The 27,948-nt window shown below is 43.6% G+C and overlaps 1 protein-coding gene across 1 annotated transcript in view; it reads left to right on the forward strand.

The window, feature by feature from the left end:
* Positions 1–24,021, forward strand: part of RERG (RAS like estrogen regulated growth inhibitor) — a 109,476-nt gene extending 85,455 nt beyond the window's left edge. Inside the window, exons 3-5 of the mRNA XM_080914210.1 lie at positions 11,166–11,222; positions 20,687–20,760; positions 22,370–24,021. Of these exons, the coding sequence (XP_080770336.1) occupies positions 11,166–11,222; positions 20,687–20,760; positions 22,370–22,777 (539 nt within the window). The 3' untranslated portion in view covers positions 22,778–24,021. The remainder of the gene's footprint in view (positions 1–11,165; positions 11,223–20,686; positions 20,761–22,369) is intronic.
* Positions 24,022–27,948: the final 3,927 nt, after the last annotated feature.

The following is a 27,948-nucleotide window of genomic DNA, read 5'->3' on the forward strand; positions in this document are numbered from 1 at the left end:
GATTTTGCTCTTAAAATGTTTACTCCTTTCATTTTGTGATCTTCATAAATATTCCCAAACTTCTTACCGCCAATGTTGGGAATTTTGAGCCACGCCTCCAAGGTCTCACCCCCCCCCCACACACACACACATGTCCTACCCTAAGGCACAGTTGCCATTATTTAATTAGTGCTTTCCTGGACACTTCCACAGGAACCAGAGTCAATGTTCACAATCTCAGTGTTACTGAAGTGAGGCTCCACAGCTGGGGTTTCCTGAACAAAGTGTTTTCCAACAGTTCTTGGAACCGGTATTAAGAAAAGCTGTTCATGGAAAACGTGTATTTCCCGAGAAGCCTTCTTTGGTTTTCAGGGTGATAATCTCAGCCTGCAGGACAAGTCCACATTTTCAGGCTTGAATGGACAACCATTTCTAAGCTGTTCTTGAAGCCCATCTGGGTCTAATTTCCTTTGTATTTTCACCCCTACCTTATAAAGCCCTCGGCTTCATACCGAGTTCATTTCACACACCCATTACGTGCCTCCATTTCTGTTTTGATGAGACTTGAGGACTTTCCGTGTCAGTTTGATCTGACTGTCACAGGGGAGACAGCAAGGGGCCAGATTGATAAGGGGTGGGAGGCGGGGGCCCTTCAGATTATTTCACTGCCTGCACTTGTAGCGGCGTAGTTAGAAATTTGGGATGAGGTAGAAAACATGGGGAGTGAGGAAGGCTACCACAGTTATGAAAAGGGCATCTCTGTTTCCCTGGAACCATCCTCAGCATCTTTGCTGCATCAGCTACATTTCCAACCCAGCAGAGCGCGATGATGACAGGGATTGCTTTCTCCAGCCGCAGGGCCAGCAGCTATGGGACAGTATATGACAGTGACTATGATAGGACAGCCAGCCAAGAGGTACGTGTTGACTATTGTTGACTCCGTGACGGGTGGGTGGATGAATGAAAGAGTAAAGGACAATGGGCGAGCAAGTGTGTTTCTGAAGGATCCATAGATGGAACTCTCTTATTTAATATTTCCATTAGCATCACGTGTTCACTATCTTCAAATATGACGTCACCTTTTTTAAAGACCCATTGACCTTCCAGAATTGTATTGTGTCTGAAACCCTTGTTCCCATTCCTCTCCCATACTCACAACAAACCTTTCTGGACCAGGTCAAGTCCTGTCATCTTCATACCCAGGAACTTCTGTGTGAGCCCATGAACCTCAGAGTAAACTCAAACTCCTGGATGTGACATATGAGTTTCCTTATAAAGTTCTCGGCTCAGAGAACTTCACAACCCATACCCCAACACACCTGCATAGTTCCACCCATACAGTACACGACCCACCTCTGGACATGTGACTTCTGGTTGAACTTGGCTGTTCTGAATCTATATCATTAGATGTGACAAGTGAGTCCTTGACTTTCTCTCTAGAAGTCAGCAAGCTTCAACTCATCCAAGCCTTCATTTACATTTTAGCCCTACGGGAAAGCCATCTTGCCTGTGGAATCTTCTGTTCTCCTTTCTTTGGTACTTTGCACAATATTCAATACATGTACATTGATTAAATGTGAAAAACTGCATATGAGAAAGAGAGACTTGGTAAAATGCCCTCTCTCTGTGTGAGTATGTCTACACACACATGGGGCACATAAGTACACATCTGTGCATGCACACACGTGTAGAGTCTAGATAGAGCCAATGTAATCTCTCGTCTCATTTTTTATTTTAATTTTCTTATGTATGGGTGTTTTGCCTACATGCATGTCTGGGCATCAGAGCCTCTGGAACTGTAGTTACAGATAGTTATGAGCTGCCATCTGGGTGCTAGTAATGAAATCTGTTTCCTTTAGTACTAGCCAGTGCTCTAAACCTCTAAACCATCTCTCCAGACTCCTTCCCCTTATTTTTTGATAGGATAGGATAGGATCTGTCACTGAATCTGGACCTCACTGATTAAGCTGGGTTGGTCAACAACAAACTCCAACTGTCTCTGCCTTCCTAGTAATGGTGTTATAGCCACATACTACCATGCCAGCTTTTCATGTGGGTGCTGGGGACTCGAACTCCGGTCTTCATGGTTGGATAGCAAAGACTCTACTAAGCCATCTTTCCAACCAGACACTTTTTAAAGGACTGAAGTTAGTTGTCGGTAAAGGCATCTGAAATTTGGTGTCTATGCCTACCTATCTTTGCTATGAGACATCCTCCTTAAGTCCTGACTTTCAAATCTGCAGCTGGTGCTACTCGGCCTCCAGTTCTGAAGTTATTTTTGTTTCCTTTTGACAAAGTCCAAGACATTTCAAACTAGCGTGTCCCTGATCTCAGCCACTGCCAATGCTTGAAAGCCCAAAGCTTCAAAGAGCTGCCCTAGGCCGACATGGCAAGCCATTGCAGACTCTGTGCCAGAGCATCAATAGTTCTGTCCCCAGAGGCACAATGACATCTGTTCTTGTAGGAAGAAAGGGCAGCCAAAGAAAGTCCCACCCAAAGGAAGGGTGTGCACACAGGAGAAAAGACCCAGGTCTCCGAGAGAAAAACTGTGGCAGGTCCAGAGCATGAGAGAGGAGGAAAATTAGATTTGGAGGTTTGGCTTGACCTGAAACTAACAAAGGCTCAGGGGAAGGGGAAGAAAGGCTTAGTTTAATTTGTAATCTGAAGTCTATGAGTATGTCTGGGTCCTGAGCATGTCGATGACCCTGCGATATGTTTGAATTTGATGTGGAAAGCAAAGGAAAAAATGTACGTTCCATGGAATGAAAGGCTGAGACATGCCTGATTCCACAGCACAGGAGGATCTTCATGAGTTTGAAGCTTGACCCTGTGTCTTAGAGTTTTACTGCTGTGAACAGACACCATGACCAAGGCAACTCTTATAAGGACAACATTGAATTGGGGTTGTATTGCTGCTTCAGAGGTTCAGTTCATTATCATTAAAGTGGGAGCATGGCAGCATCCAGACAGCCATGATGCAGGAGGAACTAAGAGTTCTACCTTGTTCTAAAGGTAACTAGGAGTAGACTGGCTTCAGGCAGCTAGAATGAGGGTCTTAAAGCCAACATCCACAGTGACACATCTACTCCAACAGGGCCACATCTCCTAATATTGCCACTCCTTGAGCCAAGCGTATACAGACCATCACAGAAAGAGTCTCTGTGATGCTGAGCTCAAACGTGTGACAGGACCAAAGGCTATAGATAGAGAAGGACCGGTCACCTGTCCCTTTAACTCCAGGCCAGAGCAGGCACATCATGGTTAGCTCTTCATAAGGTGACTCCAGGTTTACCTCTTGTGTTTCAGACTGGCACAAACTGTTATTCCCTCTGGAGCAGCAAAGTGAGCCAGGCTCTCCACCCTCTACCCTTTCTTCTTTTCTTCAGTGACAGCAGGACTTGGGGCATGATCTAGTTTGAATTAAGTCATAGTCTCTGTTGATCTCCCCACCACCATCACCTCTCTCTTAGTTTTCCCAAGGCATGCAAGAGCTCAAATTCTCAAGCCCTTAAGAATAAAACCCACGTGATATTTTCTTTGCTGAGGTGATTGCCTAAAGTGGTTCCTGGCATTTTTTCTTTTTCCCTGAAACTGCTCGGGAGGCGTCAGCTCCCTGTTCTCTGTTTGAGCCTCACTTGATATCTACACCATTACGCACTTCCTGTCTGCTTGGTATGGTGCCTGAATAAACAGCCTTTTGAAGAGAAAAGCAAAAAAAATCTTACTTATCTTAAAAGTTTCCCCTTTGCCTCTCAAAATTTATATTCTCTCGCTGGGTTGCCATGGTTTTGGGTCATGGTGATTTTCCTCCAGTAAAGAAGAGATCCAGTCATGAACCAAAAATGCAGTTCCCAGAGCCTGCTTCTCGATAGGGTGCACACGCATATAGAAGAAAAATCCCAACCATGTAGAATTAAGTCATATGTGGAAATATTAAGCTATAACGGTAACTATTATGTGTTGCTAAAAGCACGTGCTTAGAGATTTAACAAAGTACTGGACTAAGAGTCTTAAATGCTCTGCACAAAGACAGTTCATCAATCTCTGATCACGCTCTTTCTGTAGAAAGTAGGAGCATTAATTCCTACTCTCAAGACTTTGTATGATAAATGAATTCACTTGTGATCTAGATCCAATCTGCACTTGACTCCCCTTGAATGATTAGAAAGTGCCACTGGTGTTGTGTTGAAAGCATTCCCAGAATCCTCCTGATGCCATATTCAAGGGGTGTGTGCACTTCAGATCAACAGCCTGTTTGATTAATGAATGGAAGCTTAGCTTCGAGTAATGTGGCTTGACAATCCACCAGCAGCGATTGTCTGGATCCTCAGTGGGAGTTGTCTTGTGATGAAAGCTCAGTTCATTTTTTTTTCTGAAACACTTTGAGAGATATAAGGCTAACAGCACTGTGGGTCCTGTAATGTCGACCAATCAGATGCGCAATGCCAGTGGCCTGAATGGGCATCCAAACCAGGGCTTGGACCTGAGAAGGGGTTGAATGATAGTCTCAAGAAAGTAAAAGGAAGAACATTAGCTCAGGATCCCCAAGACCAAGTTCTCAGCACAGAGGAGATTCACTTGTCCCAGAGGGACAGACAGGAGACAGAAAACAGGGAAAAAGGGAAGAAGGGAAAAGGTGGAGGGGAATTTATCCCAGAAAACAAAGGACTGTTTCTGGATAGAGGGGAGATAAACATGACAGGGGCCCATAGGAAAATGGGAGGTTATAAAGGTACAATGGGAAACCCCATGTGAGGGCGAGGTGTTTAATTTTCATTGTGCATGTTAATTAGGTGAACCAAAGGAGGCTTCTGATTGCTGACCTTCAGTACTTTGATAGCTAGACCTTGGTAGTCAGCCTCAAGAGAAAGAAGTGGCCAAATGAGAAAATAGGCCTTGCTTTTGAAATACAATCTGATGGCGTTTTAGCAAGGCAGAGGGAATCGGGGAGAGGCAAGGTCTGTCAGAGCCGTGTTTGCCAGGCTGGGCTGGCCAGAGATCCTACAGAAATCCTCTCTAATGAGCATGCGTCTTCAACACTGTAAGCACACCAGAACACAGACCTTCTTCAACAGTGGTCTTGAAAGCAATGGTTTACTGTATGACGGTATCCACATCGGTTTCTTAAATGTGATAGGACTGTCATACCAGGAATTTGTAGCAACCAGAAGACATAAATGGCTCAAGGCTTCATCTACGGGATAACGAGGACCGTTCACACTTGACAAGACATGGGAACAGAAATGTTTACAAAGTCGCTGGAAACATTCCATAAAGAGACGAAATGAATAACAATGTGATGCCGCAGTAGAGGAAGTGATAACCTGGCAAGGCCGGGAGGCATTTTAAACAGGACATGGCTATTCCAGCCCTTACTGCAAATAGACTGTCTGGTGTATGACACTGTTATCTATGAGTCTGGTGTTCCCTTGATGATGTGGCAGTCTTTATGCCCTCTTACCATGCTGACTAGTTATTAGCTTGTTTCAATTTTAAGGAAGCCAAGTTAAAATAAAGCAGGCACAAGAGGACTTTGGGAGCACCCCCAAGCCCCTACCACGGCACTCTTGCATGCTACTTAAATACTCAACCCCAAAGGAAACAAATTAAGCCAATTAAATAAGGATGATGAGGTAAAGCAGTAAGGGAGGATTGTCACACACCCCCTTGTGTGTATTAGTGTCATGTGGGTTACAGAAGTCAAAACCTCATCTTTCCTCCACACCGACGAAATACACACACTCAAACTCATGTCTAGAAAACTGATTTTTTTTCCCCTTAGAGATATCTCAGGCTTGATTGTCTTTCTGGTTTTGTAACAAAACCAGATACTTTTTTCTCTCCCAAGTTGGAACAAAGTAAGAGGGTGAGGTGTGTGCCATGGCACTGGTTCTTAGAACTTACACACAGCATCCTCTGGAAACTTTCATCCAGAAAGCTTTAGTCCAGAGTGGCAGTGGAGGAAGGTAGCAATCTCAGGGAGCAGCTTTCTTATCTGAACCCCAGTGATTGACTGAAAAGCTGAGGATCACGAAGCCGAAAGTCCCGCTTAATACGAGAAAGAAACGTGGGGCTAGGAAAATGGCTTCCGTGAGTAAAGGCGCTTGCTGCCAAGACTGAAAGCCTTTCAATCCCCACCCACATGATGGAAAGAGAGGGCTGACTCTCAAAAGTTATTCTCTGGCTTCCCCAGGTGTGTACACACACACACACACACACACACACACACACACACACACACACACGGAGGAGGGGGGGTGAGAGAAATGTAATAAAAATAAAAACTTTAAAAGAAAGGTGTAAATGCTCTGAGCTTTAATTTCTTCATGCTACGCAGCCACATAATCCAAATTCTCCTGCCACAAGCAAGTGGGGAGGGAAAATGCGCTTGCAGCGTGCAGGGCAGCGTCTGAGCTTACGGCGCGTACTCAGTGAGAACAGGTAACACCGAAGCACAGATGGCCCCGCCGTACTGCTTCCGTCAAGGTTGTGTTTGGTGAGATGAGCAGACAATTCCAGGCGACACGAAAACTCTCTCATGCACTGTTTTTATTGCTTGTTTTATCGTGAAGCTGCAATGACAGATCATAAATTCAAAGCGGAAGTAATTTCGTATCTATCTTGCAACCCACGTGGGCTGGGTGACGGGTACCACCGCCCCGGGTCTTTGCAGGTACTGAGGTCAAACAATCACGTGATCAGTGCAGAGGCGGAAGAGAGTTAGGGAGGGAGATACTTTGTGGGTGTGGCCTCATTTCCAGACGCTTCATACTTGGGGCTTATTATAAATAATTTATAATGTTGTTGTGTAAAGTTATTATAATGGCCTTGAATGAATTCATTATAATGTTCTCGTGTAATTTTAAACTACATGACAGGTTGTTTTTATGACCGTCGTTAGGAAAATGTGTAAAAGCCATGACAAAGTGATGTGATACTATGTAGGCTTAGAACTCTAAATGCTTTCCCGAAGGTCTTGACGTTGTGGGATGGAAGCAAGGGCTCATTTGTTCGTAACCAAACCTTTCCCGGTTACATTAGGACATGTGGGCACCGTCTTAGGACCTAAACTAGACTAAGGGTTTCCCTGGGATGTGAGCAACTCAGAAGGAGCACAAGGTGACCAGGTGGTAAGCAGGAAGCAGCAGTGACCATAAAAGATATAAGGAGGGCTGACAAGATGGCTCATGGGATAAAGCACTTCCTGCCAAATCCAAGCACCAGAATTTATTCTCCAAACCTACATGTCGTAAAGTGAGAACTGACTACCACAAGCTGTACTCTGAACATCACGTGTGCTGTATGGCACATTCATATGGTGCACACATACAAAGAAACCAACAAATGAAGGAATACATGTGAAAATATTTAAAACTTTGACCTGGTAGCACACACACACATATACATGAATGAATGAATGAGTGAGTGAATGAATGAATAAATGTGAAAATATTTAAAACTTTTCCATGGTAGCACACACACACAAGTAAAATAGTTACAAAATCGTCTTTAAAAAAAAATTACCTTGCCACTCCCTTCGATAACACCCTCTACCTCGTCCATCAGGAGCAGTTCCTTCCTCACTTCCTGTGGGGATTTTATCGGAGACCTTTCTTCCTCTCTGGCACACTGCACTCTTCAGCTGTCCTTCGAACTCATCCCGTCTCTTCCTAGAAGATAAGGTCATGAGGTCAGGGATGGTGGTTTGAACTGTGACCCGGACATGTGCAGACAGAGGAGATGCCAGCACAGAGTAGACACTGAATAAGGATTCGCTCACGTAACGGAGAATTTGGGGCAAAGACGGTATATGAGATGAGCTGCCTTGAACAGAGGCCTCCCAACGTCAAGGAGGAAAGAACTGCTCACTGAAAAAGCAGGAAATGAGATCTGCGGGGCAAGAGCCAAGATGGGAGAGGCTATCATATATAACATCACATTCCGTAATAAAATGTGTAAAAAAAAACCACACTGCAACCCTTGAAATCTAGTATCACTGAAGCATCACTGGAACTTGGATACAGCTTAGAGGATAATAAAACATCTACCAGACAATCCAGCACAGGCGTATCATTACTTTCATTCTTTATGTTAATCAAATTAAAAATACCATCACAATATAAACCTAAAAATATATCAATTTCTCTTTCCCCAAAATAACCTCTAAGGAAAAAAAAACAAAAACCAAAAAAAAAAAAAAAAAAAAAAAAAACCCTTTTAAGCCCATCTCTAAAGAATGCATGCATAGCTAATGTCCCTGTTTCTGTGTGTTTTATATGTGTTTGAATAGATTTGAGTTTTAAATGCATGCTTCTGTTGTTGGAGATTGTCACTCGTGCGCAGCTGTGTGAAAGAATATTGACAGTTTTATAGTTGATTACGTGGGTTCAGCACGGGCAGGCTGCCTGCCAGAAGGAGGCTCTTCTGTATAATTGAGATTCTGTATAGTTGAGAGCCAGTGTCCCAGGAGTCAGCAGGAAAGGTTTACTACCAGCAACAAACACAATGGCTTAGAGGTAGACGAAAGCTGTTCTTGACCCTTGTTGTTGTGGGCTGATACGACTGTATGTGTGTGGACATGTGTGTGCTTGTGGATGTCAGAGAACAGCTTTCCAAAGCTGTTCCTTTCCTTCCACCATGGGATCCAAGGGTTAGACTCGCTCGGGTCACGAGACTTGGGCCACAAGCTTTTTTATCCACTGTGCCATCCTGCCAGCCCCAGATATGTTTTTCATGAAAGACAGAAATTTCTTGGGAGTTGACACAGCCAAATGCCTCCTGTGTTCTATAAAATAGTCACAAGTTTAAGAGAGTGACAGGTCTTCGGTATGAGAAAAGTGACCAGCAAGTGTGCCATTAGGAATGGTCCCAGTGACCACAGCTGAAGGGCAAAGTTACACTGCGTAAAATTTGTGTATCATATTTAAAACCTTCAAGTAGTAAAAAGCACCAGCATTCTGAATGCCTTTTACACGTCTTCCTTATAGCTTCAAAGCACATTGCCAGGCCCAGGCATCTTCAAGTGGTGCAATTACGCTCAGTATATTTGACTTTTGAAAGGCAGTGGAGTGTCTAATATACTTCAGAAATATTTTTGAAAAAAATGATTAAGTTTTAAATGGTTTTGGAATTGAGAAACACCAGTTACATTTTTTAAGCAGCTCATTTGAATACATCGTTCCTTACAGATAAGACTTTTTATAGATTGGCTTTTAGAGTTAAAGTATGCATTCTAACTAAAGATGGAGCCTTTCAAATACCCTTGCCAGCTCTGGGACTCTTCATGGTCTCTCTATGTGGCCTTAGCTGACCCAGAACTCACAGAGAACCACCTGCCTCTGTCTCCCAAGTGCTGAGATTAAAGACATACACCGCCGTGCAGGGCTAACATGGACTATTTTTTTTTAAATGAAAAGGTATCTATTTGTACTAATTATTTTTTAAAAATCAACTTAAAAATTAAAGCCTTATTCACAAGAGAATCCACAGTGGCAGACGAAGGTCTCGGCTGAAACCAGAGGCGCACTCCTGTGGGGAGAATGTCGGGGGCGGGGTGACCATGCTACTACAAGCTCTGAGCACATTGGCTCAAGTTAGGTCTCCCACTATGAAATTAAGAAAGAATATTGCTCTTTTCGCTCTGTGGTCACCCACAGCAAAGCCACTGTGGCTGTGGTATGTCCGACAAGTCCACGTTGCAGTGTGTATCGGGACAGCCCACAGGATGGCCCAGTGAGAGAGATGCATGCCTCTCCCTTGGTCTTCAAGTGACAACAAAGCCACCCATTCAAGGTGTTTCTCTAGAAATGAAGATATAATTGATGTTTTTGAATTAATAAGGCACCATTTCTGAGTTATGTTCAGCAGAGTCTCATCTCTGGAGAGAGAGTCCCTGGGCCTCCTGTAATTATTTGCCAAATAGTAGGAATGCTTTTTCGCCTTTGGGGAAAGGATCCAAGCGTCCTTGTCTATTTTTAGTGTCTATGACAGTCTCTCATGAAAACATCTTTCTCAAGTTTGACAACCACTCTCACAATCTGCAGAAAAGCACAAGTCTGTGACATGGGTCCCATAAACTTTCATGACAATAGTGTCTACATGTTTAAGCATGTTTAGTTTTAAGACAGGGACTATTTATTTAGCTCAGGATAGACTGGAATTTCCTATGTATCCCAAGGCATTCTCAAAACACTCCATCCTCCTGCCTCAGCCTCTTTATTAGGAGTGGGCCATCATGGATGAAAACTGCTTCCCTTTCTTTCTTTCTTTCTTTCTTTCTTTCTTTCTTTCTTTCTTTCTTTCTTTCTTCTCTCTCTCTCTCTCTCTCTCTCTCTCTCTCCCTCCCTCCCTCTCCTTCTCTCTCTCTCTCCCCCTTTCTCCCCCATCCCCTCTCTCCCCTCTCACTCTTCCCCTTTCCCTCCCTCCCTCTCTCTCTCCCCTCCCCAACCCCATATCTCCAGCTAAAGAGGATCCACATTGCCAATGACTTAAAATAAGATATCACTGGAGAGATTATAGGTTTTTCTTTGAGACGGGCTGTCTTACTGAACAAACCTGGAACAAGGCAGCCAGCAAACCCTGGTGGTCTTCCTGTCCTGATCTTTCTGTCTCCCATCTCTCTCTCATCCCAGCATGCCTGGGGATATAGACATGACCACACAAGCTCTTTTTATGTGAGTGTTGGGATCTGAACTCAGATCCTCATAATAGTGCAGCAAGAACATTTAGCCAGAGCTCTCCATCTGTCACAGTGACTTTCTGAAAACTTTTTAGAATTCCTATCTTTGGGTTTGAACAGCTACATTCCTGTAACACTGTTACCTTGTATCTTTTCATCTGGGCAGTGGTGATCTCTTTTTTTTTAACTTACCTTTGTCAATCCCTACTAATACTCAAACTCTAGAGACCTGTAATGCTGCTCTAAATTAAAGGCTTGGTAGGAATTTCTGCATGGGTAATTTCAAAATGCACTGATTGGGTTTTAACCCTGTGGGAAGAATAAATCTAAGTGTATTTAAACACCACCGGGGTTTGAGGTAACCAAGTCATCAAAATAATCACAGGTGATGGACTTGTTGTCAAGGAAATGCTGAATGTGTATGCTGAATGTGTATGCTGGATGTATATGTCAGAGGACAAGAACTCCAGCAAGAGCTCATGTTTGACATGTTCTTTTTCTTCCACAGCGATTGTAGTGAGATTTCTGACCAAACGGTTCATCTGGGAATACGATCCAACCCTCGGTAAGTCACAAATTATATCCTGGCCTCCCCCTCTTCCAATATGCTCATGATCAAAAGAGGACTGTCTTAGTCAGGGTTTCTACTCCTGCACAAGCATCATGACCAAGAATCAAATTGGGGAGGAAAGGGTTTATTCAAGCTTACACTTCTATATCGCTGTTCATCACCAAAGGAAATCAGGACTGGAACTCAAGCATGTCAGGAGCTGATGCAGAGGCCATGGAGGGATGTTACTTACTGGCTTCCTTCCCATGGCTTGCTCAGCTTGTTTTCTTATAGAACCCAGGTCTACCAGCCCAGGGATGGCTCCACCCACAATGGGCTGGGCCCTCCCCACTTGATCACTAGTTGAGAAGATGCCTTACAGCTGGATCTCATGGAGGCATTTCTTCAACTGAGGCTCCTTTCTCTGTGATAACTCCAGCTTGTGTCAAGTTGACACAAAACCAGCCAGTACAAGGACCCTGTCTGTCGCACCCTGGATAAGCCCCTTTCTGCTGTTTCAGAAGTATAGTGTTTATGTGGCCAAGCATAAAGTCCTCCTAGAGCCCAGCAGTGTGCCTAGTCCTATGCCTCGAGCCTGCAGGACTTAGTACAAAAATGAAGAAATTACATCCATCCCAGAGAAGATACAGATGGGTCAATAGGAGGCTTGCTTTCCCATCTGATACACAGCTTGGTCCTCCTGGGAGAAAGGCTAACACACAGGCAGCATTCAGGGTGGGACAAAATATGCTGGAGAGATTACCACTGCAAGATCAACATCTGTGCACAGATACAGGGCAAGTGTAGGCAGAAAAGCCCTTTAACTTCCAAAAGATTAGACCAAATGGGGTTTGTGGATAAAGAAGGCAGAAATAGTGTTTATGTATAAATGTAGGTAAAGACTATTTCTATGCCCTTTTATTTGTTTTTTTCCCAATTTTTTTTGATTTTGGGGGGGCTATAGGGAGGAGGGGAGGAAGGGAGGGAAGAAGGGAGTACAACTGACTGGAGTCAGTTCTTTCCTTCACCATGAGGTCTCAGGGATCAAACTTAGTTCCTCAGGCTTGGCAGAAAACCCTTTTACCCACTAAGCCATCTTTGCAACCCCACTGTTCTGACTGTATGCTTCTTGGTACACATTCACGGTATTGTACACAGTATTGATTTTCACACAGGCCATTTCCTGCAAATGCATCATGAATGAGATCACACGTTCCATTAAAAAGGAAGCTTGCCTCTTTCACTTTTCGAATTTTCGCCATTCATTCTGCATGTGTCTATGGACTTCTTCCCTGCATTTGATCATTGCTTCAGGTGCTAACGATGAACCAGTTATCCGACTCTGATCTGGGGGTGTAGAGTGGGCTCTTACTTAGGCACATAGAGGTCAGAGGTTGGGTGTCTTCTATTTCCACACTGTTTTAAAGACAGGACTTCTCATGAAGTTTGCCATGTCTACTAGAATGGCTGGCTGGCCCCTGGGATCCTACCGTCTGGATCGCCCATCACCCAGTGTTGTGCTATTTCGCCCAGGTTTTTATGTGGGTTCTAGGGATACAATCCCAGGCCTATACTTCACCCGCTGAGCCATTTCCTCACACAAAGGCTCTGGTTATTTTGACCTCACAGTCTAGAAAGGAGTTGGAAAATGAATGACCACAGTTAGCCCCTGACAGGAGCTGACGGGCGGCGAGTGAGCAAGAGAGAGGGGGCTCTGTCAACGGGTTTTCTACAGTGCTCTCAGCTCCAAAGTCTATCTGGAACTTATTTACTTATTTCAGTGACGGGGAGGAGGCGAGGGCTCAATACTTGTTTGCAAGTCCTCCATCGGATTTCCTGTCGTTAGTTACACAAGCTTCGACATTCTCATGGGACCTCTGAGGCCATCTTCAGACACCAAGTAATTTTAGTTAGATGCAGTTCAAATATCCGATGTAATTGCTTATTTCTCTGTATTTTCATCATGAGTGCTCTGTCTGTGTTGCTGCGCTGCTTGGGGCATAAACAGGGCGTTGAACAGACTCCCCCAGACTCCTTCTCCCCACTTTCTTTCTTTCGGTCAGCCCTGACTCCTGTTAACTCCCTCATTCCTCTGGACAGCTCCACTCCTACTCTCCTGCCGTATACAGCTACACGATTTTATATATCTATATAAAACCAATGGACCACAAAAGAGGGGGAAAAATAACGTATGAGATCTGTCTCTGCAGGGGCTTTACTTTTTGTTGCTCACAGTCATCCCCAGTTACATCTATTTTCCTGCAGACATGACATCTCTGCTTCTCCCCTGTGTGTGCACAGTCCCTCTGTCTGCACCTCCATGGCCAGATGCCTTGTATGCTTCCATAACCCACCCAGTATGGGGCAGTGAGCCCTCCGCCCTCCGCACTGTACTGAGAGGCTTGGGAATGTGTTTCCTCCCCTCAGCTCTCTGACAACACCGTGTTGGCAGCTCTCGAGGCCGGTTTCAGACTCTGTGGTGGCAGGGCATGACTGATTGGAACTGGCTGAGACTATAAATTATTTCTGAGGGCTCGAGTCTTCGTTACATTCAGTCTTTTAAACAGGAGTCTGACAGAGCTTCACGTCAGCCGGCCATCTTCTGCCTTTGCTTTTTGAAACACTATTACAAGTGACTTTGTTGGTGAATACGTAATTGTCATTTTCCAGATTTGTATCTGGTTAGAGATATCACCAGATATCTCTGTGAAGACTCAGGAAAAAAAAAACATGAAAAATTATGTGCTAAGATATCAACCCTAGCTACCGAATGGGATGAGGATAGGAGGGGAAATTTTATAATGTTGTTATCTACATAAACACCTTTCTATATGTATAGATAAAAGAAACAAAGAAAGTTCCGAATTTGGAATACAATACTTCCCTGGCTTAAGTATAAAAGGAAGAATTAAATTTAACTTAAATCAGAAAGTATATTCTGATAAATAACTTTCTTCCCAGTACATTCTCTGATGTTACATAAGAACTAAGGAGAAGAGAAAGAATTGTTTCTTGGGAAAAGATACTTTTAAATATGTTGTTTATCAAATCTTTGTCAGCATACTTACAGGTATAGCGGTACTCCGAGTCTGAGGTAGTGTAGCTGTAAAAATGAACCTGGTTTTTAAAAGGAGCTGTTATCTATTGTTTCACCCACTATGTAAGTGCTCCCTCGAGTATTTTTCTCATTTGCATAGGTTTTATAGTGATGATCTGACACTTTCCATGATTCATAGGAGTCTGGTTAAAAATTGCTTATTCTCTATCCTAGCTACATATCACAACAAAAGATAAAGCTTACCCCCCAAAATTTTTTCATGACATTTTTAACTCTCTGGATGTGTTCTAGTAACAATGTTACTATTTTTAATCAGTCTTTGGTGAACCCTTTCCATTTTGTCTTACTTATATGGGACAGCAACAGTTATAAATAGGAAGGAGTCTGTGATGGTTATCTGAAGTGTAGGCATCCTTCCCTGAGAAGCAGAGCACTGCATAGACTGACCTTGCGCTGTTCTGCTCAGAGAGGACATGGCTGCTAAGCAACCAGAGCCTTCCTCCATCTTCAGGAGAAACAGGTGACTCATTGGCAGGAGATGCCGTCATTAGCCAGAACACTGGAGAGTGGATCTGTGTGGGCGTGAACATTGAAAACCTGTTAATTTTCCAGCACACAGGAAACCTCAATGCATAGGATTCAAGAGAAATTACCATTTCTTGGGTTTAATTTCCTACTCCCATAAGAAAAGACTGAATCTTTGTAGAACTTGTGGTTACTTGTGTTTCAAAACAACCAGCAACCAAGATGGCTACATTTACAAAGCAGAATGGTGTATTTGTGATGGAGAAGGAGGAAGAGGGGCAGGGAGAAGCTTTGTCTTCTTGAATTCTGATTTCGGTCCCTTCCTTAGAACTTGAGGAAGCGGGTTTCTTGATTTTGGACTTTTGTTGTTTCACAAGAATCTGGGAATTATGAACACCATCCCACATACTGACAAAACAGAATAGTTATTGCTCTGAAGCAATCCTACAAAGAAAGCACTTTTCTCCTTGCCCTAGTTTGGTTTTCTGTGGCTGTGATAAACAGCACAGCCAAAAGCAACTTGGTAAGGAGTTTGTTTGGCTTACATGTCCCAGTTACAGTCTATCCTGAGGTAAGCCACGGCTCAGACCCCTTGCCTAAGGACAATACCACCCAGCAGGCTAGGTCCTCATACATCTACTGACAATCCAGAAAATGCCTGGCAGACATATCTCTAAGCCATGGAAACACTCCTAAGCTATGATTTCTCTCCTGGGACAGCTGGGTTTACGCCTAGTTTGCCATATCAAGCAGCAAAGACACAGTTACGGTGACCATCGAGTCCAAACTTTCTACATTCCAGGCCTAGTGTTTTTCTTATTTGTTTTTGTTACTGTTGTGTTATGTTGAATATGTTTATGAAAGGATCTATCATGATGATTCTAATTATAGGTTCAAGCAAAGGGGCAGAGGGTGGGCAAGGGGAACTGTACCCATTTCATAAAGAAGGAATTTTTTTTCTTTAAATTCAAGTGTTTTGAAAGACGAAGTCTCAGAAAAATACCACAATCTTTATGTGGAATGATTTTTCATTTCCCTTACATTATTCTCCTCTCGCCAGCGGATTCTTTCCCAGATTTCAGCCCTGGTTTGTTAATAACACCAAAAATCACCACTGAAGCTTATCGGATCTGGGATGTGGCCCATTTAATCTGGAAGCAGCAGCCTCCATGGTGGGAGGTGGATTCTGGCTGAGGACTAAACAGAACCCATAAATGTCTAGTCCTTGTCAAGAGCTGAATCCCTGCCTTCTAGAGTCATGTTACCCTCCAAGAATGTTTCCAGACACTAGACTACAGAGAAAGGCTTACACTGCATAATTGTGTGTGTGCCTGTGTGTGTCCCTGACGGTGCGGGCATGTTGAAGGCCTGGAACTAGAAGAGAGGGGAAGGGTGCTTCACTGTCAAGTGCTACTGTCCTGGGATAAAGATGTCACACACTGGTTTTGAATGATAAGTCGATGTCCCTGTACACAGTAAAGTTGAGCTAGGGGTAAGGAAACGAGTCCAGAGACATAGCACCCCCAGGCTCGTTGATTCGGTACTTGATTCATCTTGCCTACCTTGGAAAGGCTCAGGCAGAGAGAGATCTCTCAACTGGAGGCTGCAGACGTATTCGGCCACACCTTGGAGCTATTTAGTAACAGCACAGCAGGGAAACGGGAGGTAGTCGTGTGACAAGGCCAGAGAAGTGAGTCCTCATCTAAAACGACATGATTGGTTTGCAGCCGGGCCAGCAACACAACTCAGCTCAGAGCGATTTCCACTCACTCCAGCGCAGAGCCACGCCGCTAACCGCTGCTCGTGCAGCGCTGGTCACGTGACCCGGCTGCTGTGTCGTGGGAAGCTCAGTGCAAGGATTAACCACATGCTCTGAGTGTTCAGCCTCGCCAGACTGTACCAAATGCATGCCTGTTTACAGAATTTTCATGGAATGCATGCTTTTCAAAGGTTTGTTTTTATTAGTAGTGGTTATGGGTTAGGGAGGAAGGAATGTGCCCACGGGTGCAGGTGTCCACTGAGGCTGGAGACATCTGGTTGACCTGGAGAAGAGGTTCAGTGCCAGACTGGGGTCCTCTGGAAGAGCATTACACATCCTCAACCACTGGGCCACCTCCTCTCCAGGCCCCTGAATGCATGCTTTCAGTCATATTTCTCTATCCACAGGAATCTAAAAGATAATTTTAATATACCTAATTCAATTAAGAAAGTCATGTTTGTTTTAACATAGACCTTTCAGAGTGCATCTGGCCATAGATCTAATCAAACACACTCCCAGTTCTTCAAAGAAAGGACTGAGGCTGCCACTCCTGTTAGCATAAAGAAAGTAGAGAATATGTAAACAGTCTGAACACATGTGCTCCCTTTTGATTTTTTTTTTTTCTTTTGAGACAAGGTCTTTGAATATCCCCCACTGTCCTGGTCCTTATTATGTAGACCAGGCTGGCCTCACCACACCCAGCTTTACTTTGAATTTTAAAACAAAGAACAGAATGTATGTGTCTGGTTAGAATCGTTCGTATTTTACCTCCTGAGGGGATGTTTACATTGTCTTACATGCAGGAAAAGTGGGTTCATAAGAACAGAAAGGCACATGGGTGACATACGCTGAGACCAGAGTGAAGACAGTATTCATCTTGGCGGAAGTAGGCCCAGCACCCGCTGCTGTGTCTGCAGCAGAAATTCCCTCGTTTCCTCCCTTTCATTTCATTAACAAACAGCCAAAGAATCACAGAACTTCATGCAAGTTTCATTATGTTTCCCAAGTGCTCGCACACCCCCCCCCCCATGCCTCCCACCGTGGTCTTTTGCAGCTCAGACCCACAGCCCATTTATCATGGGAGCCACAGAGAACAATATCCCTTCCTCTGGGACAAATTTTAGTACAGAGAAATGGATGAGAGTTGGGGCTTCTGTTTTCCAGGCTTCAGGGTGAATGCCAGGCATTTTAAAAGAAGAAGTCAATACAAAAGTCACAGAACGGCCTAGGGGGAAGGACCGCAAGAGCGTGGGTGCCTAGTGTGTGTGCAGTCAGCTGGGTGTGTGCGGCCATCTGGGTGTGTATGCGGTCAGCTGGGCTCCTCCTCCTGCCCAAAGACTGAAAGGAAAGAAAGGAAATTATTGAGAAAACACTTGGATGCAGTATCTGCTGCATTTCAGAGCATCTGGTCTCAGAAAGCCTGCTATTTAGCATAGAGGAGAGTGGGGTACTGAATCTTTTTCCGATGAGACTCCTCATGTATGGATCCTGAGTTCCAGCAGAGGGACAAGATACAAAAAAAAAAAAAAAAAATTCGTGTATGCTGAATGTAGTCTCATTTTAAAATGACAACTTCTCAGAAGAGGGGTGAGCTGTGTAGGCTCCTGTGGTGACCTAGATGTCACCTAGATGGACAAGTCCTGCTCACTGCAAGCTTCCTTTCTGACTTTTGTGCCTTGGATAGACAATCGTTCACTGCAAGAAAATAGGACAGTGGTCTCCAAGGGCTGCAAAGTCCTACAAGGAAGGACGGGAGGGAAGGAGGGAGTGAGGGAGGGAGAGAGGGAGGGAGGGAGGGAGGTTGATTGGTCATAGTTGGGATGTTGGTCAGTCGGTCCTGAAGGTACAGAGGTGTGCTGAAGAATGAACAAATAAATATAACCTCTGGTTTCTAGTCTGGCCCCCAAGAGAGGCAACCCCAGGCTTGTTTGATTCGATGCTTGGGTGATTGGTACTCAGAGATACCCAGTTAGTAATCGTGTTAGATGGCCTGCTGTCTGTCTGTCCAGCCCCCTCAATGGAAAATGTATGAGTCTGAATTCTCAGTTTTATGCTGAAATATAGAATAAGCCTACATTTTTCTTCATCTTCTGTTTTATTGTTGTTGCTTTTGTGGCCCCTGCTAGTCGGGTTGGCTTATGACCTGCATCTAGATGCCTTGTCTGCAAGTTCCCTTCTTGAATCTTGCTGTTTGTTTGTTTATTCTGGTTTCTCTCTCCTAAAATTGAGCACTTAGCTCACAGTTTCTCCTCCCCTCCCTTTTGCTACTGAAATGTTTGTTAGTTAATCTCGCCTTTGACGTTTGTTTCCAATTCACCCTGAAAGGACACAGGAGAATCACCTAGCATTGCAATGCTGGATTGCACTGATTTGTTTGCACTATCAAAGTCCTAAATTCAGTATCTCTAATAAAGAAGCTCAACGTTAACTGAGCCATGTTCTTTCATTCATGGGAAATGTGCTTTGTTTTTCTCTTAATACTTTTCTTTCTTTCTTTTTCCTTTTACTCTTCTTCCCCCTCTTTTTTTTTTATCAGTGTCCCTAAAATTTTCTGTAATGAGTACCTTCTTTTGGATAATTTTCTCTTAAGACTCTTGTACCTGGAAATTCCTAGATATTACAACCTCAACTGTTTCCACACCCCTATAGAGTTTATTCTCTCTATTGAGGCTCATTTCATAAAGAATAAGATTTATAGATCTGTTATCTATATTTCTCATAAAAGTTTCAAACCATGCTCTCTCTCCTTCTTTTTAGCTACTGATGAGTTCTAAGGAAGTCCCCCCCCCCACTTGCCCATCACTAGCTCAGTCCATCACCCTTGGCTTCTTTGTCTTTTGCAGCTTTCATATATGGCCTCACTAGCTGACACTGCTTTGATTTCCCATTCCACTTGCATGGTGAGAGTCACATTCATGACTGCCCAGGCATCTTGTATCTACATATCCCTTCAGGGTCTGGGACCACTCCCCTGTGGACTCAGCAACTGCAGCTGGTACAGGGCAATTGCTATTTTCTGCTTTGACCAGACAACATGAAGGAGAGATCTGCATTATCTCATCCCATGTGTCAGTTCAACCCCTTTATATTTTGGGTGACCATTCTGCACGACCCGCCAAACACGAGCTCAACCACCTGCCTCATACTGTCTCAAGGTCCCCAGTAGTTTTGTAACATGTGTTCAGCCTGTTACAGTCTCAGGGTCTTGGTCAGGTTTGGTATTTGTTCTTGTTGTTGTTTTGTAAGTTAAAAATATAAAGGTCAGGAAAAGCTTGGGTGTAGCAGTGGGAAATGAGCCAGTGAAGAGTGGCTTTTATTAGAGGTAAGGAGACACACGGAATGCAGCAGACAGAATGATCATGTGCAAAACAACAAGGGACTTTAAAAAAAAATCTCTGAAGGTTTTCCTCCCATCCTTTAGGGTTGGTTAGCTTGAACAAGGATAAGATGGCAACCGCCCCATAGCTGTTACATAAGCATGTCCTGATCAGACTTGTCCTGTCAGACCCATCAGCCAACTGCAGTGCCTACTGGTGTGACCAAAAAGGCCTTTTTTTTTAGCTCCTAGGCTTCTGTCTCAGGTCAGAAGGGAGAAGAAGAAGCTGGCCATCTTGGAGAGGAAGAAGCCAGCCATCTTAGAAGTTTGCCATCTTTATCCGTCTGTCTAAGTCCCAGCCTCTCCATCCCACCCAGCCTCCTCTGAAGTCAGGATCTTTGCATGGTTAAAATAGAAAGAAACACAAAGGGTTTTTATGTTAAAAATAACCATTTTTAGAAATATCAAGACAGAAACATATTTTGTATGGAAAACGCCTCTTTCATTTTATAATGTAGAGACCTCGTCTAATTTAAATGGAAAGGAACACTAAAGGGCTGACCTCACAGGAGAACATGATGTAGCCCGAGGAAAGCACAGAGGAACAAGAAGGCAGCCAGCTTGAGGTTAGGCACTTAGAGAGCTCTGTGGAATGTGATGCTGTTCCTTTGTCCATCTATCCTTTCATCCTCTCTTCTCTGGACAGCCTCACCCCACCCCACTCCCCACATTGATACAAAGGCAGGAATCCTCTCCCTATGCCTAATTTCTCACTTCAAAGATCAAATTAAATCTCACATGTGCCTTTGTCATTCTTTTAGAATCAACCTACCGACACCAAGCAACCATTGACGATGAAGTCGTTTCTATGGAGATCCTGGACACCGCTGGCCAGGTGGGTAGGAATTCGGCCAAGTTTTGCTGCATCAGATAAAAAAAGAGATATGCAAAATATGTATAATGATTTATTAAAAAATAAAAAAGCTAACGTATTCTTCTGCTTGTGACTTTTTCATGACCAGGAGCTTGTATGCCCCATTGTCTATCCACTTTATACACTCATGAATCTGTAAATTGATCCTTGCAGAAGTGACCCTGTGCTTTAGGAAGGTACTGGAAATATTACAGTAGCCACAGGCCATCTAGGGTAGGCTCTCCTTCTATGTTTGGGGGATTGGGGTGTTAATGCATTCATAGATTTTTATAACCAAACATGTCTTGAAAAGCTCAGATGAACTTAATTAAACATCTCTATTAAAAAGAATCACTAAAGTCCTCACATGCAAGGTGAGACTCTGAGAGAGTTCTCTCTGACCACTAGATACAGGCTTGAGTACGTGTGATGCATGCTGTACTACGTGGAGACGTTCCCTGCAATACTTGCCTGCAAACTTCCTTTGACATTAGTCAAATCATGTCTTATAAAGACAGTTAAACCTTAGCCTCCAAATGCAGAAATGGGGAAAGGGGAGCAATGGTTAGATGGCCAGGCACTTCCATGGGGCTATAACAATGACCTGTGGCCTTCAAAGGGACTCGAATTAAAGTGATTATTCAAAGAAAGGCTCCTGAAATTAATTATAGCCCTTTCTTTGTCGTCTTTCCCTCCTTATGCATGGGTCTCCATGCAACACGAGCACAAGAGAGGCAGAAGCCTCTAGAATACAGGTGAACTTATGGAGATAGTGCTTTTTTTCTCTCCCCTCCCCTCTCATCTCCTTTTCATCTTCCTCCTCTTCTTCCTTCTTTTTCTCCTTTTTTCTTTTCATCATCATCTTCTTCTTCTTCTTCTTCTTCTTCTTCTTCTTCTTCTTCTTCTTCTTCTTCTTCTTCTTCTTCTTCTTCTTCTTCTTCTTCTTCTTCTTCTTCTCCTTCTCCTCCTCCACCTCCTCCTCCTCCTCCTCCTCTTCCTCCTCCTCCTCCTCCTCCTCCTCCTCCTCCTCCTCCTCCTCGATCTCTCTTCTCACACAGTGTCTGGTCACCTCAGTAATCGTAGCACAGGCTAGCCTTGAACATGACGTCTTCGGAGCTCTACCTCCCAAGTACTAGGTTCTCGGGTGCATGTGCCTCCAGAGCCAGCCAGCAGTACCTTCAAACTGTGTGTTCTCTTCTCACGGAGGGATAGTCACCTTTTTGACAGTCAGGGTAGAACTTTCATCATTACTACTGATGCATAACACAGATTAGGGTTTTAGGATGTGGGAAATCCAAGTCCACAAACTGTAGATCTCATCTAGCTTATTACCGTTTTATTATTTTTTTTCTGTTCCTAGGGTTATCAATTGTCTATATACTGAACAAGAAGCCATTAAGACAAATGGGGCTGAACTGGACTTACCTTCTAAACTAATTAAGAGAATAAGTTCATCCAGGAAAACAGCCACAGCATTTGAATAACAAACGGATCAGAGGCGATGCTGTTAAGGGATGGGTAGGCAGTAACAGTGAGCACTTTGGGATCAGGCCCAGGTCTCCTGACTGCAGGTCTTTTTCTTTGCCCACAGGAAGACACCATCCAGAGGGAAGGGCACATGCGCTGGGGAGAAGGCTTCGTGCTGGTCTACGACATCACTGATCGGGGGAGCTTCGAAGAAGTACTGCCACTGAAGAACATCTTGGATGAAATCAAAAAGCCCAAAAACGTGACTCTCATCTTGGTCGGAAACAAAGCCGACTTGGACCACTCCAGACAAGTGAGTACGGAGGAAGGGGAGAAGCTGGCCACGGAACTGGCTTGTGCATTTTACGAATGTTCGGCCTGCACGGGAGAAGGGAACATCACGGAGGTTTTCTATGAGCTCTGTCGCGAGGTGCGCCGCAGGAGGATGGTGCAGGGCAAGACGAGGCGCCGCAGCTCCACCACACACGTCAAGCAAGCGATTAACAAGATGCTTACCAAAATCAGCAGTTAGAGGCCCTGCCAAGATGTGCCGAAAAATGGGAAGGTCTTCTTGGCTCTTCTTTTGCCCCTTATCCACAGCCAGGATATTCTACTTCTTATTCTGAGTTTGGGGAACGGCAGGGTTTCTCGTGGTTCCCGATCCACGAAAATGCTGGGAAATTCTCATTCTCCTTTGTCTTCTGCAGCCCCATGCTGTGACATTCTCTCTTCCCTGCTTGCGTAGGGTCCGTGCTGATGTAGTTTGAAGATGTAACCACCAAAGATGCTGAAGTGGCTAGGTTCATGGAAGCTAATTTTAGGCATCTCTGCCTTGCTTAAATGGGTTGAAGTCTTTTCAAAGGCATCTTAAGATTCTGTATCTGGTGGAAGACGACAAAGGTCAGCATAAGGTTTCGTGATGCCTGGTAAGAACTTGAGAAGGGCAGCTGAGCGATTAGAATGGGGAACAGAATTCTAGTTCCCATTTGAAGTGAGGATTTTTTTTCTTGTTATTGTTATTATCTTAAATTATGCAGTTTTTCTTTTACACTTGATTTTACTTCTCGTTTGAAATGTCATCACTGACTTTGGGATGTAATTGCCCATTTCAATCAAGCTGGTTCTCTCAATAATCTACAGCAGTTCTTACACACCGCATTCTATTATTTCCTTAATAACAAAAGAAACAAGACCCACAATTCATACCCTGCATTGACTTTGCTTCCTCCAAGCCTGGGTGATAAAAAAGAAGAAAAAAAAGTCCCACTAGGAGTCTTTGTACCAAAGCTTGACTTCACTGCATGCTAGTAAGGGAACTGCAATTAGAGACACCTGGTTTGTATATTACTGTGTTAGCACCATATCAGGAAGGTCACCTTCTCATTAAAAAAAAAGTATAATGCTTAGTTATTTCTCTTTGGAAACCAAGGCAGAATCTCATGCATTCAGAAAGAGCCAGCCTCTGATTCAGTGAGCTGGCCACATGCTTTCTTAACCTTTTAACCTTTGGGTAAGATAAATTCACATGGCAGAATTCAGAAGAATAATGGGTGAGTAAAATTCACTATAACTAAACAAGCATGTATAAAGTAGATGCTTGGCTGGCCAAAGGATTATTTAACTGCCAAGAGTTTATGATCCTTCTCTTCATTTCCTTGCCCCATATACTGAGATTTGGGCACTTTACTTCAGAATAAAATATATATCTTTTACGATGTATGTATTTATATGTATACATATAAGTATGTATAAAATTTGTAAGCATCGAAGGTTTTAATTCACCAATGTATTTGAACAATCTGGTGTAACTGGCTTCATTTTATGTAATTATAATAAAAAATATAATTTTCAAATTCTGTCAGAATTCTTTTGCGAATAGTTTGTAAGTTTAGGAGAGGCTTGGGAAGCAATTGAACTGCAGAAGGAAAAACCAATGAGTTTGATTTGAAAAGAAATCAGCTCCTGCTTAATAATAGTAGATGCTGCTTTTAGAATACCTGGGCATCTTATTCCTTTCTCCACTAATGGTTACAAGTCTTCTAAGACAATAGCGCTGTAATCACCATGTAGAGGTAAAACTATTGAGCCAGATAGGGAAGGAAGTGATGTAACCAAGTCTATATGGCAGGTTAGAGAGTAGATTCAGAACATTAACTGAGAGAGTCGGAGTCAAACTCTGCGGTCCACATGGTTAACTCACTAGACAGCTTTTGGCCTAGATTTCAGGGGTAAAGTCACAAGATGAAATGATTAGGAAAAAACTTGCCTTCTTTATCCCCTTGTTGATATATTCACAGTAAATATGTTTATGTATGCCGAATATTCAATCTTATATAAAACCCCAACTTAAGGAATATATTAGAACAGTCTAGGAGAGAGGATGAAAAATCTTCTAAGTTGTAGAAACAGCAAGGAATGAAAATATGAGACCTGAAAGGTGATGATGAATGTAGAACCCTGTAGGAGCCCCGAGGGCCATGTGTATCATTTCTAGAGGAAGACAGGGGAGGGGTAAAGGACAGAGTTCAAAGTACACAAAGGGTAAGAGGCAAGCCAGAAGTCAAACTCATATTCCAGCAAGAGTACCTGCCAAAGAGTGAAGTGAGGTCCTGCCCCAGTGATTCTGTTAAAGGGATGTTCATTGGACCATCCAGAGCATTGCTGTTTCTAATCTGTCACCTTCTAGAGCCAGGCTTTTTTATCCCTGAGTATCTTTACAAGAAATGTAGCTCAGCCTGTCCCTGCTAAAAACAAACTTCTGATGTGGTGAAAACTTGAATGTCCTTTTTGAATCAAAAATTGAGACGACGACTCAGCAATTATGAGCATTTGCTGTTCTTGCAGAGGATCTGGGTGTTTCCCCAGAACCCATGAGAAGGTTCACAAGAGCCCATAATTCCAGTTCCAGCAGATCTAACTCCCTCTTCTGGCCTCCAAGGGCATTACACATATGTGTCTACATGCATACACCCAGGCCAGAGCTCAACCCATAAAGTAAAATAAACATAGCAGAACTAAGGAAGTCAAATGTGCAGCCAGAACAGCAACTACTCTAGACCTGGGCATGTGAATCCTCGAAAAAGTAGAAAGTCCATCTTTTGATTAATGAGCACACAAGTATACTGCTATAACTCAGTTTTTCCTCTAATAACCCAAACTTCTACACAAATAAAGACTACGAACTAACGCTACCAATTGTATGAAAGGTGAGCTTCATTTTGATGAATGCTAGCGATGTAACATTTATTTATTAAATTAAGGATGGAGCCCTTTCTTCCATATCAAACGCATGCCATTCATGTAGCCACGACACAGGGACAAGAGCCCTGTTTGTTTTCACGTATCACAGTACTAGAGAGAACTTCTTCCAAATGGTAGATCAGATCCTGAGAGCTCACTGAGATAAAAACCACAATTTGATGATGGAGTTCATCAGAATCTGTGGCCCAACAGATCGGCCAAGCAGTGACAGGCGTGACTCAGACTGACACGAAGAGTGAAGAAAGGTTTCACTGGTCACTTTCCCACCCTGGAACCAACATAAGGAAAGAAGCAACACACGGGGGGGGGGGGTGGTCTTTGGGCTCAACGTTAAGTGAATTCAGGAACGTGACAGGCGCTTGTTCACATCTGGACCTCAGTTTATGGGAAGGCATTGCTTCCATTCAACGTGGGTCTTTTCCAGTAATCCTTACTTAATCTTCCCTGGGGATTCTGGAATTGCTCTCCAGGACATGCTCAAAGTCCTGCCTGACTAATACAATCAAGTGCACGGTGAAAACTAACCAAACAAGAGTTAAAGATGCATGAACATCGGGAGAAGCATATACAGGACTGGGAACAGTTTGTGTTTTTCTCAGACACACAGAAAAAGACGCATAATGTACAAATGATACACGGGAGCTTGGAAAACCAGGGAAGGAGGAGAACGTTGTGTTGGCTGTGAGACTAAATTATTTCTCATCGCTACTCTAATAGGACTTTAAAAAGTTAAGGACTGAATCCAGGTAACTTGGTTTTTGTTCTGGAAAAAAAAAATGGCCAGCACTCTATTACAAAAGTATGCAAGCAAATTCTGTATCTGACATGCTTGATAATCAAGATGGTTCACAGGTGATCTAAAATCTGTATGCAGAGAGACAAGAAACAGGATTAAAAACCAGTAAATAGAAACAGACGAGGAAGTCCAAACAAGAAAGTCAAGACAGCTTTACAGATGTGCTCCATGAATCCGTGACAGTAAGGAGAAGTCTGATCATCAGGAGCAGACGAAAACGGTCAGCATGAAAGGAGGGCGGCTCCCTCCGACAAGATAACATACTGGGTTTGATTATCGTCAGATTGGATGCTGGAAAACTCCAATCAGAGAGATGGCTCAGCATGGGAACGTCAACAATGAAACAGTGAGGGAGAGAGTGACCACAGACTCTTGGATAGATTCAAGCAGAGCAACATGTGATATGACTGGACTCTCAGAAGCAGGCATTACTATTGGTGGGGCAAGGACTAGTAGTAAACTGGAGAGATGGCTCAGTGCTTCAGAACACTGGATGCTCTTCTAGAGGACCCAGGATTGATTGCCAGCAACCACATGCTAGCTCACAACTGTTTATAGCTAGTTCTGTGGAATCCAACATCCTCTTCTGACTCCACTGTGCACCAGGCACACAAGTGGAGCACAGATATAAATGCAGGCAGAACACCCGAATGCTAAAATAATGTAACCAACAAAATAATTTAACTAAGCCAGGCAGTGGTTGTCCACACCTTTTATCCCAGCACTTAGGAGGCAGAGGCAGGTAGATCTATCTGAGTTTGAAGCCAGTCTGGTCCACAGAGGGAGTTCCAGGCTAGCCAAGGCTACACTGAGAAACAAACAAACAAACAAACAAAAACCAAAAAGACAAAAAAGAAAAATCCAAAACCAAAAGAAACTCAAAAAAACCACACAACTACAAAAAAAAATCAGTAATACTACCCAACAACAACAACAAATTAATCAGTAATAATTGAGAAAATCATAACGGAAAAGAAAATCTAAATTCTAAACTTTCAGATCTTAACTCAAAAGACCCCAGCAATAAAATATTCAAAGATACTAATAACATAACTGTTAAAATCAAATTCATGAAAGGCAGAGATAAGGAGAAACATTTAAAGAAACATTAAAAGGATGTTGATACCGCCATAGGGTCATATTAATGTCTGAGCACAATGCAGAGCTGGCCCCCACCTCTTGCCTGGGCATCGTGGGATAGTCCTCCCCGAAGACACGATCATGGGCGAGCTGGTTCCGTCACTTGTCTGCCCGTGGTGTGGGCAAGGAAGAGATACCCTTTCCTCCACTCTTCACACGTTCAAGCTGGTAAACTCGCTCTCGCTGTCTATCAAATCCAGAGTCTCAACTGAGGGGCATGGTGCAGCACACCTAAAGGCTAGGACTTCCCATATCCCTTAAGGAGACCAAGACAGTCCCCAAAGATGTTCCCATAGGTCAACTTGATCTAGCCCATCCATCCTTAAGATTCTGTTAGCTGGTGGTGATTCCAGCTTATAGCAAATTGAAAAATTTAAAACTAACCTTCACATTGTCCTTGCTATGATCTGGGGGTCGAGTGGCAGATAATATTCAGAGAAGGCTTCAGATAGAGCACTTGCTGTGAGTCCAGCTGGATGAGCCAGACTCCTTGACATCTGCTTGAA

The sequence above is a fragment of the Micromys minutus genome, assembly GCF_963924665.1.
Source record: "Micromys minutus genome assembly, chromosome: 3".
NCBI classification, from domain to species: Eukaryota; Metazoa; Chordata; class Mammalia; order Rodentia; family Muridae; genus Micromys; species Micromys minutus.